The sequence below is a fragment of the Apodemus sylvaticus genome, chromosome 5, assembly GCF_947179515.1.
Source record: "Apodemus sylvaticus chromosome 5, mApoSyl1.1, whole genome shotgun sequence".
NCBI classification, from domain to species: Eukaryota; Metazoa; Chordata; class Mammalia; order Rodentia; family Muridae; genus Apodemus; species Apodemus sylvaticus.
Genome location: NC_067476.1, coordinates 112,806,976 through 112,821,258, shown reverse-complemented (window position 1 = coordinate 112,821,258; position 14,283 = coordinate 112,806,976). Strand labels below are relative to the sequence as shown.

At 44.7% G+C, this 14,283-nt stretch overlaps 1 protein-coding gene across 1 annotated transcript in view; it reads right to left on the bottom strand.

The window, feature by feature from the left end:
• The window catches only part of Tgm3 (transglutaminase 3), a 24,071-nt gene extending 16,078 nt beyond the window's left edge, over window positions 1-7,993 (bottom strand). The window contains exons 1-6 of the mRNA XM_052181689.1: window positions 7,741-7,993; window positions 7,032-7,271; window positions 6,179-6,297; window positions 4,721-4,849; window positions 1,363-1,540; window positions 1,129-1,264 (exon numbers count right to left, since the gene is read on the bottom strand). Of these exons, the coding sequence (XP_052037649.1) occupies window positions 1,129-1,264; window positions 1,363-1,540; window positions 4,721-4,849; window positions 6,179-6,297; window positions 7,032-7,271; window positions 7,741-7,993 (1,055 nt within the window). The remainder of the gene's footprint in view (window positions 1-1,128; window positions 1,265-1,362; window positions 1,541-4,720; window positions 4,850-6,178; window positions 6,298-7,031; window positions 7,272-7,740) is intronic.
• Between the last annotated feature and the right edge of the window lie 6,290 nt (window positions 7,994-14,283).

Here is a 14,283-nt window from a genome sequence, read left to right as displayed (position 1 = left end):
GAATAAAATAACAATATCTATCTCCTGATTTGTGAATGTAAATGTCAAGGGGTGGTTTGTTTATATTAAAAAGTTTCCTTACTTTTTAATTTCATTTTTTTTCTGTCAGACAACACAGTTCATAAAAGTTAGAACTTCATATTCTGGAAATAATAAATAAGCTACTATATAAACAAACTCAAAGTTGGACAAAAATGGTAACTGCTATAAAGTTCATCTAGTCATGTGGATACTTGAGAACAACTAGACATACATGTGTCCTTTGAAACTGACTCAAGCAATGGATTATTGACTATGTGTGTGGTACTTTATATAGAGAGCCACAGATATCTATTCATCTATACAGAATGTTCCATTGATAATAACTGTTAATAACCTATCATATTAAGCAGTTGTAATAATATGTGTATACTGTAAACATATTGCTATAAGTAATTATACATTTTAAAGCTTTACATAATCTACTTCTAGCTGGCATCTATTATAAATTATATACATACATACATATATACATATATGTATACATTTGTGTGCATATGGCTCCATGTGGCTATGCATATTTATGATTAGAAAGGTATAATGCTTAAATACATACATTTCCTTATTTTCACCTGCAACCCAGAATAAATATGCTTTCATTCTGTCAACTAGGATGCATAATAAGTATATATAAGCTATGAGAAAATATAGTTTTTTTCTTGTTTAAGAAAATAAGTTGTGCATGATGGTGCACACCTGCAATCCTAGCACTCGGGAGCTGAGGCAGGAACATCTTGAGTTTGAGGTTTGAGGTTACTCTGGGATGCAGAGTGATTCTCTACCTCAAAGAGAAGTATTAGCTTCTCTTTTAATTTCTCAATTGGGACCAGGTCTAATGGCTGCTCTAAACCTCCAGTGGTGTCCAGGAGTTCTTGACCCAGCTTTTCACTGGTGTCAGACCCTCCCAAGGTCTGCACTGTAGGTCCTGCGAGGTCCATGAAAAGCCTCAGCAGCATTTCTGCTCTGAACTAATGCCCTGGCTCACATGTTGCTTTCCTTCCAGTTCAGTGTGGAGCTGAGGTACAGGGCAACAGGGGAGACTTCCTCAAACTTGGTGAGCTCTGCCCAGGGAAAGGGCTCATCACTTACCACACGCTATCACTGCCTTTCTCCAGGGGATTTCCCATAGCATCATAGTACACATCCACACTGAGGTTGCGATCTGTGTCGTGAGCTGAGTTGAAGTTGGTGATCACCCGAGAGGGAACCCCCAAGCACCGCAGCACTACAAACCAAAGTCACCGTGAGAATGCTGTTGGTGATACATTAGCATACTCCAGTACTGCCCACTGACCCATAAAAGGTACACCACACTCAAAGTACCTGTGTTGAGGGTCCCAGCAAAGACCCAGCACTGGCCAAATTGGACTGGCCTGTAGCCAGATTTTTTCCAGTTCTTGAGGATCTCCACACTACCATTCCAGGTCCTTGGGTCCACGCCACCGGTGTAATTACCACTCCAGTTCCCAGAAATAACTCCGTTGTCATCATTGCCATTAATCTGTATAGAAACAGCCCCATATCCCAAATGAATCAATACCATGTCTTGCCTACAGGAGAGATGTACAGAAGTCAGAACACAGGGTGAGAGATGAGGAAGCCGTGGGGTCTTGAGTGCACCTGTCTATAATGAAAAGTGTAACCAATCACTTAGAGGGAGGGGGGCTTTATGAGTTTAGAGGCATTCTGTTTACTGGGCCATGTCTGATTGCTTCTGAATGACATCAGTTCTTTACCACAGGATGACACGAAGCAGGAGACTCCACAGTTTGTCAGCAGCAAGACAGCAAGAGGTCCTGTTTGCAGAGAAGACAATGACTGCCTGCTTGTGTGTGTGTGTGTGTGTGTGAGTGCCTGTCTTCTAAATTTTATTTTAAAACTTTAACATATGACTTCTCAAAATAAAATAATAAAGTTGGAATATAGCCCTTCCTTCTTTCTTTTCTCTCTCCCTCCCTCCTTCCTTTCCTTCCTTCCTTCAATCATTTGTTCATTTATTCATTCAATTTATATATGATTCTAGTATAAGGAGACAAATGGGATACAGCATTGACAGTCACTTGATGAGGACTCGGGACACCTGAGTTCTATTTTTCCATTTCTTTTACAGGTGTACATGAAGTACTTATAGATGGAATGATATCAAAGGATGCAATGTTGGGGTTCATCAAGTCATCTGTGGAGAAGGGATCCGAGAGGAAACAAGACCAGCCTTCAGTAGATAGTCATTGAGGCCAATGACAGGTACCTAAGGACTTGTAGATTTCTTTCTATTTTTGTATAGGCCTGGATTTCTCCATACTAAAAGTAATATCAGAGGCCAGGGACTGTATCTGTCTCAGTAGTAGGGTACTCGCCTAGCACGTGTGCAGCTGGTTTCAGTCTTCAGCAATGCACATGCTTACATTCATCTTCATACACCACCAGGTGAGGGAGGAGAAAATGCTCATAGATACTCCCTGTCACTTGCCTTCTTGGTGATCTAGAGAGTCAGTTTGTCTCCCTGACCATTGTACCTTCACATTCCGATGCAGGCGAAGTGCACTGTAGATTCATCAGAGGTCCCCTCCAGCCAGTTTTAAGAGACCATTAAACTCTGCTATTTCTCCCAATAGCAGTGGGATATATACAGTGAGAGGCTAGACTGGGATCTCACAGACTGACTCCTGAACCTGTCAGATCTGCCCCTTCTCATTGGAGCATGTTTAAATGTACCAAGGCTTATGAAAGAGGACAGCAGACACAGAAGCATCTCAGCCCAGTCTTGCCTAGCTGCCAGCCCAGAGGTGGGCTATCACTTCCAGTGTTACCATGCAAGCTAGGGTGTCCTTGACCATGGAAGATGTGCAATTCACCAGCTCCAGGGGTCATAGGTGCTCTGGGTAAGGTCACTGCTGGCAGAAAGCCGAGTACTTCAAAGCTCTGCATAAGCCATAATTAGTTCCAGGCTTGGCCCAGCCCAAAAGGAGGGTCTGGAGAGAGCATGAGGGAGGCATGTCTGAGGAAATCAGCTCTGAGATAGCGTGGATAGGCCCCAGGCTGAGTGAGTCAGCAGCCGAGGAGCCAGCTGCCTTCAAGGCTGGACTCCACTTGCTGGCAGGAGACTGGCTTTTTCAGTGGTCCTGATCTCCAGTTTTACTTGACCTCTACTGGCGACCCCTTATCTAAGCAACTTGCTTTGGAAGGCTCTGCCCAGGGCTCCCTCACTCCATTCTCTGTCCTGGATCTGAAGAGCTTTAGTGTCTCCAGGCCCATCTCACTTCTTTCCTGCGAGGCTCCCTTCCAGACCCTGTTATTTTGAAAAGCCCTCCCTAATTCATCTTAGGCATCATCGTGCCACCCAAAGCCTGTTCGGATTTCTTTCTTTTTTTCTCTTTTTTTATCAGATATTTTCTTTATTTACATTTCAAATGTTATCCCCTTTCCTGGTTTCCCCTCCAAGAACACCCTATATCATCCCCCTCCCCATACTCACTAACCCATGCACTCCCTCTACCCTGTCCTAGCATTCCCCTATATTGGGGCATCCAACCTTCTCAGGACCAAGGGCCTCTCCTCCCTTTGATGACCAACAAGGCCATCCCCTGCTTGAGCTTCATGTGGTTTGTGAATTGTATCTTGGGTATTCCGAGCTTCTTGACTAATATCCACTTATCAGTGAGTATATACTGTGTGTGTTTTTTTGGGACTGGGTTACCTCACTCAGGATAATATTTTCTAGTTCCATCCATTTGCCAAAGAATTTCTTGACAAAGCAACTGCACAGCCTGGGAATAGTTCAAGGTGTGCCTAAACCATGGGCCAACATAAAATGATGTTAAAGGTATTGTTATATGCTTACTTAGTTCAGGAAAGTTAGAATGAAAGAGCTCACTTTGATGCTTAGCTTCCTTTGGAGACAGGGTTCCTCTGTGAAGCCGAGACTGACTGGGTACTCACGGTCCTCTGGCCTTCTCAGACTCTCAAGTACCACCTCAGTGACCTTTACATTTTTAAGCAGGTAGAGCCTTTTTGATGAAGACATTCTATACACACTGAGTGCAGAGTCATGGATTCCTCCAGGATTGTAGTGTGTGTGTGTGTGTGTGTGTGTGTGTGTGTGTGTGTATACTGTTCACACGTATAGGTCCATGGGAAAGGAAAGAATCCCTGGCCAGACAGTTCAAGACATTGTTTGACTCACAAGTACACACGGTGACTAGGTCCATTAGCTCCTTGAGCCTCTTTCTCTGTCTAAAAAATGAGTGGGGCTCTCTGGTCTCCCCTTGTCAGGAAACTTGAGGGTTCCAGGCTACCAAGGAGGCCCACCTCCCAGTCTCCCTGGGGACACCTTCCATCCCCTTCCGAGGAGGCCTCATGATGCACAGAACTTCTCATCCTCCCTCTCGTCGTATCCCTGTTGAACACCTAAAGGGTGTGTTCCCATGCCATCTAAAGCAGGCCTTGCTATATGGCAGAGAGAGCTTTGGAACCAGCCGTGTTTGGGGTCTGGTCCTGCTTTTGCTGCTCAGTCACTACACATGTCAGGCAAGCCCTTTAATTTATAGGAGTTACATGTTCTCTATTGGCAAAATGGGCAAGGTCATGGCTACTAAACACATGAGACATGAGTTCACGGGTCTGACACACAGTCACATGACAGCACAGTAAGTAGTGCTTGCTATTGTTTCCTGTTACTTACCATGGCACTCAGCACCCGGCAGACATATTTGGGGTCATTTCTGCGAGCCACATCAGTCACGGGATCACGACGGAAGTTCAGACTCCTATCCAAAATGGAGAGGCTGATGCTCAGAATGTCTTCTTCAAACTGTTTATAATGGGACCACATGTTAAGATGAAAGAAATGACCCAGTTTTTTGGTTAATTAAGGGAACAAGGAGCACAATGGTGGGGACCACAGGACCTACCCAAGCCCTGTCACACTCTGGCCTTCAGAGCTAAGAGAAATTGAGGAGCAGCCACCACAACTAGCCTTTATCCAGCAAGCTCACCAGATCTCTAACTCTACATGAGCTGAACACACTCTACTAACATGAACAGGAGACAGCATGGCACAGTCTACTATCAGCTTGCTGTGGACTCGGGAACAAGTCAGCCTTAGTTTCTCTATGTGCCTAATAACAGATCAGGCCAAACTTATCTCTTAAGTTCCTTTGTGCCTCTGACTACAAACTTGAGTATGCCATTTAGATTCCTGGAGAACTATGTATAAAGATAAAGTATGTGACGGAAGACATACCTAAAGCTATTTTTACAAAATAAGAGACACGTGAATTGTTTCACACACTAGCTCTTCTTGCCTTGAGTCTTTGCATTGGTTTTGTTTTCTTCCTAGGATGTTCTTCTTCAAGATAGCAAGTTAGCAGCCCCCCTTCCCTCCTCAGGCTCACACACTCCTTCCTAAGAAAGGTTTTTACAAACCACCCCACCCAAAATTGCCCTGTTCCCACTCGTGGGTGTATTATGTATTTTAATCCTCACCATTTTCTCCTTTTTAACTAAGTCAATGCGTAAACTCAACTTAGAAACTTGATGCAGTTAGCTTCATAATGGAACGTGGAATGGATGCACCTGCACCTGCCCGTCCACTTCTGGGAATGCAGGCATCCTGGCTGCCCAAGGTACTTCATTCTAATGCCTTCATGTATGGCCTAGAACATGAGAGGTGAAAAGGCTCTCCTAAACACTTTCTAAGCTGAGAAACCCAGGGAACCCTCTGGGCTTAGACAGTAATGCAAAAACAAAGGGTATGGGTTTGGAGGGCCATGAATATTCAATAGTGGAGCTTCACCACAATTTTGTGTGGAATGAAAAACAGAAGCTACATTATTGTCCTGAGATTCTTTGCTGGGTCTTTTAATTATTTGTGTGTTACGGTATCAGAAATATTTCACTTCGTTAATTCAGTAATGCATCCATCTTGCCGACTAGACTGTGACTCCTTTGGAGCAGCAGATTCATTCGTCTGTATCCCTAGTGTTCAGCTTAGGGTCTAGAACAGAGTAGAGGCTCAACAAATGTGTTCCAAATGAATGAACAGATAGAAGGGCAGGAAAAGGGGACAGACAACCTGCTATAAGCCCCGGGCATCTTGTGTATTAGGAAGACAACCCCAGCCTTCTTATGGTCTGTTTACCTGTCCAAAGTTCCAGCCAACCATGCCAATTCGATTTGTGCTGCCCACATAGATGATGCCAGAATCTTCCTCAACATACTCTTGTCTTTCGGCCTGGTTACTCATAAAGACATCATCCGCTGTTTCACACACACACACACACACAGAGAGAGAGAGGGGGGGGGGAGAGGGAGAGGGAGAGGGAGAGGGAGGGTGGGGGATAAGGAGATGGAAAGGAAGAGAGAGAGAAACAAAAAACAGATGCCATCATGAACCAATGAAATCAGTCATCCCACCATCCCACCATCCCACCATCCCACCATCCCACCATCCCACTCCTGAAGACTAGTGTTGGGGTTAGAGCAAGAGTCATTTTGGCCCATCCCCAATCTCTACTGAGAAAGGATGTCTTGGGCTATGACACTTCCAGCTCTCACCATGGGCACTCAGCCTAGAGAGAGAGAAGCTCAGCTGACCTTAGAGTCTGAAGACTGAACCCAAGGATGAGATATTTGCTCCTTCAGATAGAAGGGCACTGCCAGATTATAGATTTTTACTCTTCTATTGTCTCTTAAAATTTATCGTGCTGTGCAGGATATAAACACTCACACAAACCCCCGTGGGAGCCCCAGAAGGGAATGACACAATGTACACTTAATGGGAAGGGTCTGAGGATGGGGTGATAGTCTGTCTAGAGTCACACAGCGGGGTAAGTGCAGACCTTCTGACTAGTAGCTTTTCTGCTCTTTCTAGGACCCACAGACTTTCTCCAACCAGATCTAAACTCATAAGGAGCACAGGTTAGCCATCTCTCTTTTCTACATTCATTGCTTCTCTCAGGGACGTGTGGGAATGCCAGTGCTTGGAGACCTACCTTGCAGCCATGGGTTGAAGAGCAAAATGAACGTGCCAGCTCTGAGAGAAGAGACGTTGCCCCTGGAGGAGATCTCAACATTCAGTGTGTACAATCCGATGGGGGCACTGGCAGGACTGCCAATAGCAACGACCAGATTATTACCACTGTTGGCTTTGAGCGCTGCGCTCCAGCCACCTGTGCTTCTTCCGGAGATAGAAAATACAGCTTTTGTCCTGGCTGACTCGGAGGGCTGGGGACCTGTCAGAGAGACAGAAAATGAAGGAAACAAAGGGAGCTGGGTAGGACCTAGAAGAGATCAGGCTCTGATGTCACTGTGAGTCCTGCTAGGTCAGTGGTTTTAAACCCGTGTGTCTTTCATCAGAAAACACAGATATTTACATTATGATTCCTAACAGTAGCAAAGTTACAGTTATGAAGTAGGGATGATATAATTTTCTGGTTGGGGGTTCCCACAACCTAAAAAACTGTATTAAGGCATCAAAAGCATCAGGAAAGGTGAGAACCACTGATCTAGGTCTTCATCCAGGAAAGCATGTCATCATTGTGTTTGAGGTAACTGGAAGGAACATGCAGGTCGCATCCTTCTTGATTTGAAGACCATAAGTCTCATGCTCCCATAGTTACTTTGAATCAAAACATAGCCCAAAGTCCAATAATCCCTCAAGGGTAACTCAGTAGGCATGTGTGGAGGGGGCAGAGCGAGTACCTGTGGAAACGGTGAAATTCAGATCATCTCCAGACTCAAGACTTCGGTTGCAGACCAGTATCATCTCCCAGGGCTGTCCTCTCCGCACAATGGAGTCCTGGCTGGAGAACTTGTCTGTGTGATGTGCCCTTCGATTCACAGACATCTGCCAGTTGATGTTTTGGACCTCTAAAGCTGTGAGACAGGAAGTAGAGTCTGAAGTCTTGAGGGGGAGGGGAGAAGTGGGCAGCACACCAAAAGGGCGTCCATCCATGCGTGAGGAGGCAGCACTGAGCTGACCATGTAGAAGGAGTCACAGGAAGACACAAAAGCTTTGATTCTGCATGGTACAACAGACGCCACGTGTCCCCATTCACCCTTTCTGTATTCAAATACTCCAACTCACATGACCCAAGATCACAAAAACATCCCACCTTTCAGATGGCCAAGTCGCTCCACACACTATCCCTTCTGCTCAGACTCTCTCCATCCATTTCGTGACTGACTTGTCATTAGGCCTTGAGGAGTAGGCTGAACACTCTGGAAACTATCATTCAACCAGCTAGAACCAGCTAGAACCACATCGTGACGTGAGAGACTGGGAAGAAGCTTGGTGGATGAAGTACTTTGTTGTGGAACCCGGAGGACCTCGGTTCAGATCCGCAGCACTTGCATAAGCAGCGGGGTGTGTTGGTGCCCCTGGCACTAGGGATAGAAACAGGGAGGTCCCCAGGGCTTGCTGGCCTGGCAGTCTAGATGAAACAGCTTGCTCCATGCTGGGGGAAAGACCTTCCCTGGGAAATACAGTGGGGAAGCATTGAGGAAGGTTTCCCAACATCCACAGATAGCATGTTCCTGAGCATACCACAGTGTGCTCCTGGACACATACACACAGGTTTAAAAAAAAAAAAGGAAAGGAAAGAGAACTGGGTGTCACTAGAACTCCAACAGAACCGAGAGGAGGTTATTTCTCTGACTCCAAATGCATCTTTCCTCTCTCAATCTAGCCAGTGTTGATGTGTATATGTTTTACTTGTATATTTACTAAACCCTTGGTGTTGGCCTTGGATACCAAAGAGATCAGTCACAACTTTAAGCAGCACTGATAGGCCTGGGGGTTGGGTACTATTAGCAGAAGCAACTTGCAAGTGCTCCCTGGAAAGTAAGTGCTCCCTATGACAAATGTCTCAGAAGCCAGCCTTCTCCACTTCTCAGGTGACCCTGAAGGCAGTGGAGCGAAACTACATTAGGTTTATGGGAGATGACATAATTTATGAGCCATTTAGCTCAAACCAACCTGTTGAGAAATCATATTCTTTTGAGTTATAGCTGGGAAGTTACATCACTCAGTCCGAAGCAAAACAAACTGCTCTCTGTTTTCACAATAAAGTACAGTCTTGATGAGTATGTGATGGCACATCTCCCCCACCCCCCCTCACCCCCCTACCCCCCCACCCCCCCATCAGAAATCATCGCCATTTGTGTGTGTTGACGGACTGGCCATGAGGATGCATCTTCTTGATCTTTATATTCTGAGCCTAGCACTCCACTTGACTGATTAGGCACAGAAGTGAATGAAGTAATATGTAAATGAACAAAGAAAACCTGACATCCAAAAGTAACTGTCTTGGGCCCTGGAGAGATGGCTCAATGGTTAAGAGCCTCGGCTGTTCTTCCAGAGGACCCAGGTTGGAGTTCCAATCTCAGTGAGGGTAAGAACTGTCTGTAACTCCAGTTCCAGGGAGCCCTGAGACCTCTGACTTCTGCAGGCACCAAGCACATGTGATGTATAGGCACACATGCGGGCAAAACAGCTGCATGGCCAAAAAATAAGGATAAATAAATAAATGCCTAAACCTGTTCTAAATACAACTCAAAATGCAGTCCACAGAATGGGGTGAATGTGGGGTGTCAAAAAAGTGGTGTGTGTGTGTGTGTGTGTGTGTGTGTGTGTGTGTATGCGTGCCTGCGTGCAAGAGAGAGAGAGAGAATGAGAGAGACCTATTTATAAAGCACTGTCAGACATGTTGGGAGTAGAAACATGTAAAATGTATGTTGAGCGTTCAAAGGTCTTTCTCAGTGGGTAAGCAAGAAACATCTATAGTGAAGAATGAGATGGGAAGAATCCAGTTTCTTTCAACTAAAGGTACATGGGAAGTGCAGACAAGAGAGAAGGGGTTTGTTTTGTTTTGTTTTCGTACAGACCAGAAAAAGGAGTTACTGAAAATATTTGACCTTAAAAGAAAACATAAACCAGCAGGAAGCTGTATGAAGGTTTACGGTGCAGAGCATACCTAATCATTAGGGAAATGCAAATCAAACCCAGGAGATATGATCTTACTCTGGTAAGAATCACGACTTCCCAAAATACAAAATATAAGAAGTAATACGAGCTGAGTGAAGAATGACCCTCTGAACTGTTGGTAAAAATGGAAATTATTATAGTACAGCTATTGTGGAAAACAGTATGGCAGTCCTTCAAGACAAAAACTGAACCGCCCTATGGTCGGACAACCCCACCATCAGTATGTATTAAAGGAACTGAAATCAGCAAAACAAAATCTCTACTTCTCTGTTTATTTTAGCTTTTGTTAGCAGATGGGATAGGACCTTGTTATTTAGTTCAGGCTGGCTTGCTATATATCCCAGGCTAACCCCAAACTCATGACCTTTTTCTCTCAGCTTTCTGGGGGAAGAGGTTACGGGCATGTGCCACCATGCCTAGCTTATTTTAGCATTGTTTACAAGAAATAAAAGCAACCTAAATACAAATTCGTTTATGACTGAATAAAGAAACTGTGGTATCTGTACATACAATGGAATGTTACTCAGATATTAAACAAAAGGAAATCTCATTCTTTGGGATGAGACTGGCTAGGACCAGAGGACACATGTCACATAGCATAAGCAAGGCACAGGGTGTAACATGACCTTGTTTGTTTGTGGAATATGAAAATGTTGATTTCGTAGATATGGAAGGGGCAGATTGGTGCTTAGCAGAGTCTGGAGGCTATGAAGGGACACATAGCTGGTGAAATGCTGACCAAGAGGGTTTAAGTCACAATTAGATAGGAGTGAGGAGTTCTTTGTTTGTTAGAGAAATGAAAAGTATTTGTGGAGATGAAAATATTACATCTGAATTTAACATCATACAATGTATGCATGTAAGCCATCACACCATGCCCGTAAATATGTGTGATTTACGTAGACCTTGAGAGAGAAGGATTTTGTTGGATGCCAAAGGACATGCTGCATTCCAGACAAAAAGGCTCTTGAGGGTCTGGAAATCAAGGCATATTGTGTGTCGAGAGCAGAAGTCCTGTCCTAAAGGGAAAAGAAGAGCAGGAAAGAAGGTGGGGGTTGAGCCGGTAATAAGGATACATGCTCCACTATGTTCATAGCAGCCCTATTTATAATTGCCAGAAGCTGGAAAGAACCCAGGTATCCCTCAACGGAAGAACGGATGCAAAAAATGTGGTATATCTACACAATGGAGTACTATTCAGCCATTAGAAACAATGAATTCATGAAATTCTTAGACAAATGGATGGAGCTGGAGAACATCATAGTGAGGTAACCCAGTCTCAAAAGATTAATCATGGTATGCACTCACTAATAAGTGGATATTAGCCTAGGAAATTGGAATACCCAAAACATAATCCACATATTAAATGATTTACAAGAAGAACGGAGGAGTGGCCTGGTTCTGGAAAGACTCAGTGTAGCAGTATAGGGCAAAACCAGAACAGGGAAGTGGGAAGGGGTGGATGGGAGAACAGGGGGAAGGAAGAGGGCTTATGGGACTTTCGGGGAGTGAGGGGCCAGAAAAGGGAAATCATTTGAAATGTAAATAAAAAATATATCTAATAAAAAATATTTTTAAAAAAAGAAGGCGGGGGTGGTGGGGGTGGTGGGGGTGGGGGTAGCATCTGGGATATGGGCTTCTACCAGAGATGGTGAGCCAAACATTGCTTTTAGAGAAATGGGTTTTACAATGAGATCTTGCCATTGGATCAGGGTATGTAATATTCATTCATTCATTCATTCATTCATCCAACAAATATTTATAGACAATAAGATAAAGCATTTTACACAAATTAAGGGGTGTTTCTGTGTCAGATGGAGATGGCTCAGACATAGGACCTTGTCTGACAGATGCTGAGATGTACAGACCTTTATACAGCTAAGGACTAGGACTAGGTCTGTCTAGGGCGATGGTCATCAACTTTTAAAAACCCCGCCTTCTACGGTGCTGCTCACTACCTTCGAAGCATTCTAGATGCTGAGCAGTGGTAGAGCTTAGCTTTCTGTCTTGTTTCAAAGAAAAGAAGGGTCTTGTCAGAGAGTGGGAGTGCAATCCTTTGATCCTACCACTCAGAGGCAGGCAGATCTCTGAGTTCAAGGTCAGCCTGGTCTACAGGTTCCAGGACAGCAGAGGCTACACAGAGAAACCCTGCCTGAACAAAAACAAAAACAGAGAGAGAGAGAGAGAGAGAGAGAGAGAGAGAGAGAGAGAGAGAGAGAGAGAGACAGAGAGAGACACAGAGACAGAGAGACAGAGAGAGACAGAGAGACAGAGACAGACACACACACACAGAGACAGAGACAGATTTGGGTTCAGAGAGTATCCCAGATGGCCATCCACTGAGGCAGGAGTAAGGACAGAAGGGTGGGGAGAGCCACATTTGTGTTGGCGTCTGTTCCCACCCACACAGGTTTACCCCTCTCTTGGTTCTACTGTTGTTTGCACACTCTGCTCTAGCTGTGCCCTTCCTTATTCATTCTAGAGGCCAGTGGCTGTGCTTGGAAGGAATGATGGAGATGAGGCTGAACTTCAGGGTGACAAGGCTGTAAGTCACTGATCCTTCCCACCAGAGATGCAGCAGACAGACGGGTCAGCTGCAGTGTGACGGGTGGTGACATCACTGCATTAGCTGAAGTTTGCCGGACTTTGATGTGCTAACAATAGGCCCAAGTCTTTACATGCCTTAGCCCATTAATGCTGTGAGTTATACTCAGAGTTTTACGATGAAAGAAGCAAGATGTGGGGAAGCCTTGGTCATAGTTATTCCTTCCTGAGTGGGGTACGGTAGGTATGCAGTCATGAGAGACCTGAGGGGTATTTCGAGATCTGGAAGGTTTTCCTGAGTTGAAGGAAGAAGGAAAGGTGGACTCCTATGTGCCACCAGCATGCAGTGTGCCAACTGGTGACCACACAGAGAATCCATTTTGTATGTATACCGTGGACAGACTCTGACAACTGCAAACAAGCTCAGGAAACAGAGCACCCTCCTTGGTACCTAGGAATCAGCAGAGAATGAACTACGTTGTGTGACACAATCAGACATGTGTATTCAGTCTCTGTCTTTTCCTGGCGTATGTCTTCTAAAACATTTGGAATCTTGGAAAGGGTGAATGTCTTTTTAAACTAGTAAGATAACTGGTAGTTAGGAGCTTCCAGCCTCAGAAGTGGCTGATTGCCTAGGAAACCAACCATGTCCCATGTCAGAGTGCTAGCTACACTTCAGTTACCATGACTCTGTTCTTCAGGGAAGAAAAAAACTGATATAATCATCAATGACTACGGTCATCATGGATCATTAACTAACTCTGTAATCAATCAACAATGTCTATGTAGTAAAGCCTTCTTAAAACCAAAATAAAGCTTGCTTTAATTTGTCCATAATTTAGGTCAGCAGTCTTTATCTTCACATCTGTGGGATTAACATAGACCTGTGAAACTGAGCCCTTATTCCATTAAGTCTATGCTAACTCTAAACAGTGTCAGGATTAAGTTCAGCCATAAGGCACCTAGTTAATGCCGCAAGAGGGCTGGCTGGTGTGGAAACGTCATTCATTTGTTAACTGGGAGCACTTCCAGCAGTCTACAAGGAAACAGTGTTTCCTTTTCACCAGATCTTACTGACTCTACTCTGTCACTGTGTCCCCAGTTCTTCTCTTGGGTAAAAATCCCATGTAAGACTCAGAACCCAGAAGCTACTTTAGGTAGTAAGAGGTCCTTCGGGTGTACTGTCTACCCACTGACATTGTAACCTAACAAATAGGTCTCCTCAAGCTGAAAGCCCATGGATATGTTTTAGTCTCAGGAGTGTTTTCTATGCCTGTTTGGGTGAAAGGAAGAGATGAAAGGAGAGTCTCATTGGCCTGAAAGTGAGCCATCAAGTCACACACTTAAAAACAAAAAAAGGCTAGGTGTGTAGCTCGGCTTAGGGCAGGAGACTAGCACGCACTAAGCCCTGGCTTTAAGTTCAAGCACTGGGGGAAAATAACCCTGAGAAACAACTCATTAACTTTCTAAGCTGCTCCCTGCATAAGGATGGAGAGAGCATCAGTCTGCAAGCAATGCCCCCCCACCCCCGCCGTGTCACCGCAGACCACCTCCTGATTCCACACTAGGCTGAGTTACTGTTTCGCATCAGTGTCAGAATCAAGAGATTTCTCAGCAAACATCAGTATCACCAGCATTCTCAATGGAAAGACTGCTAAACTCTATCCCAGAGTTCACTTGTTCCCCCTTTCCTATAACAAAACACCTATTTTAAT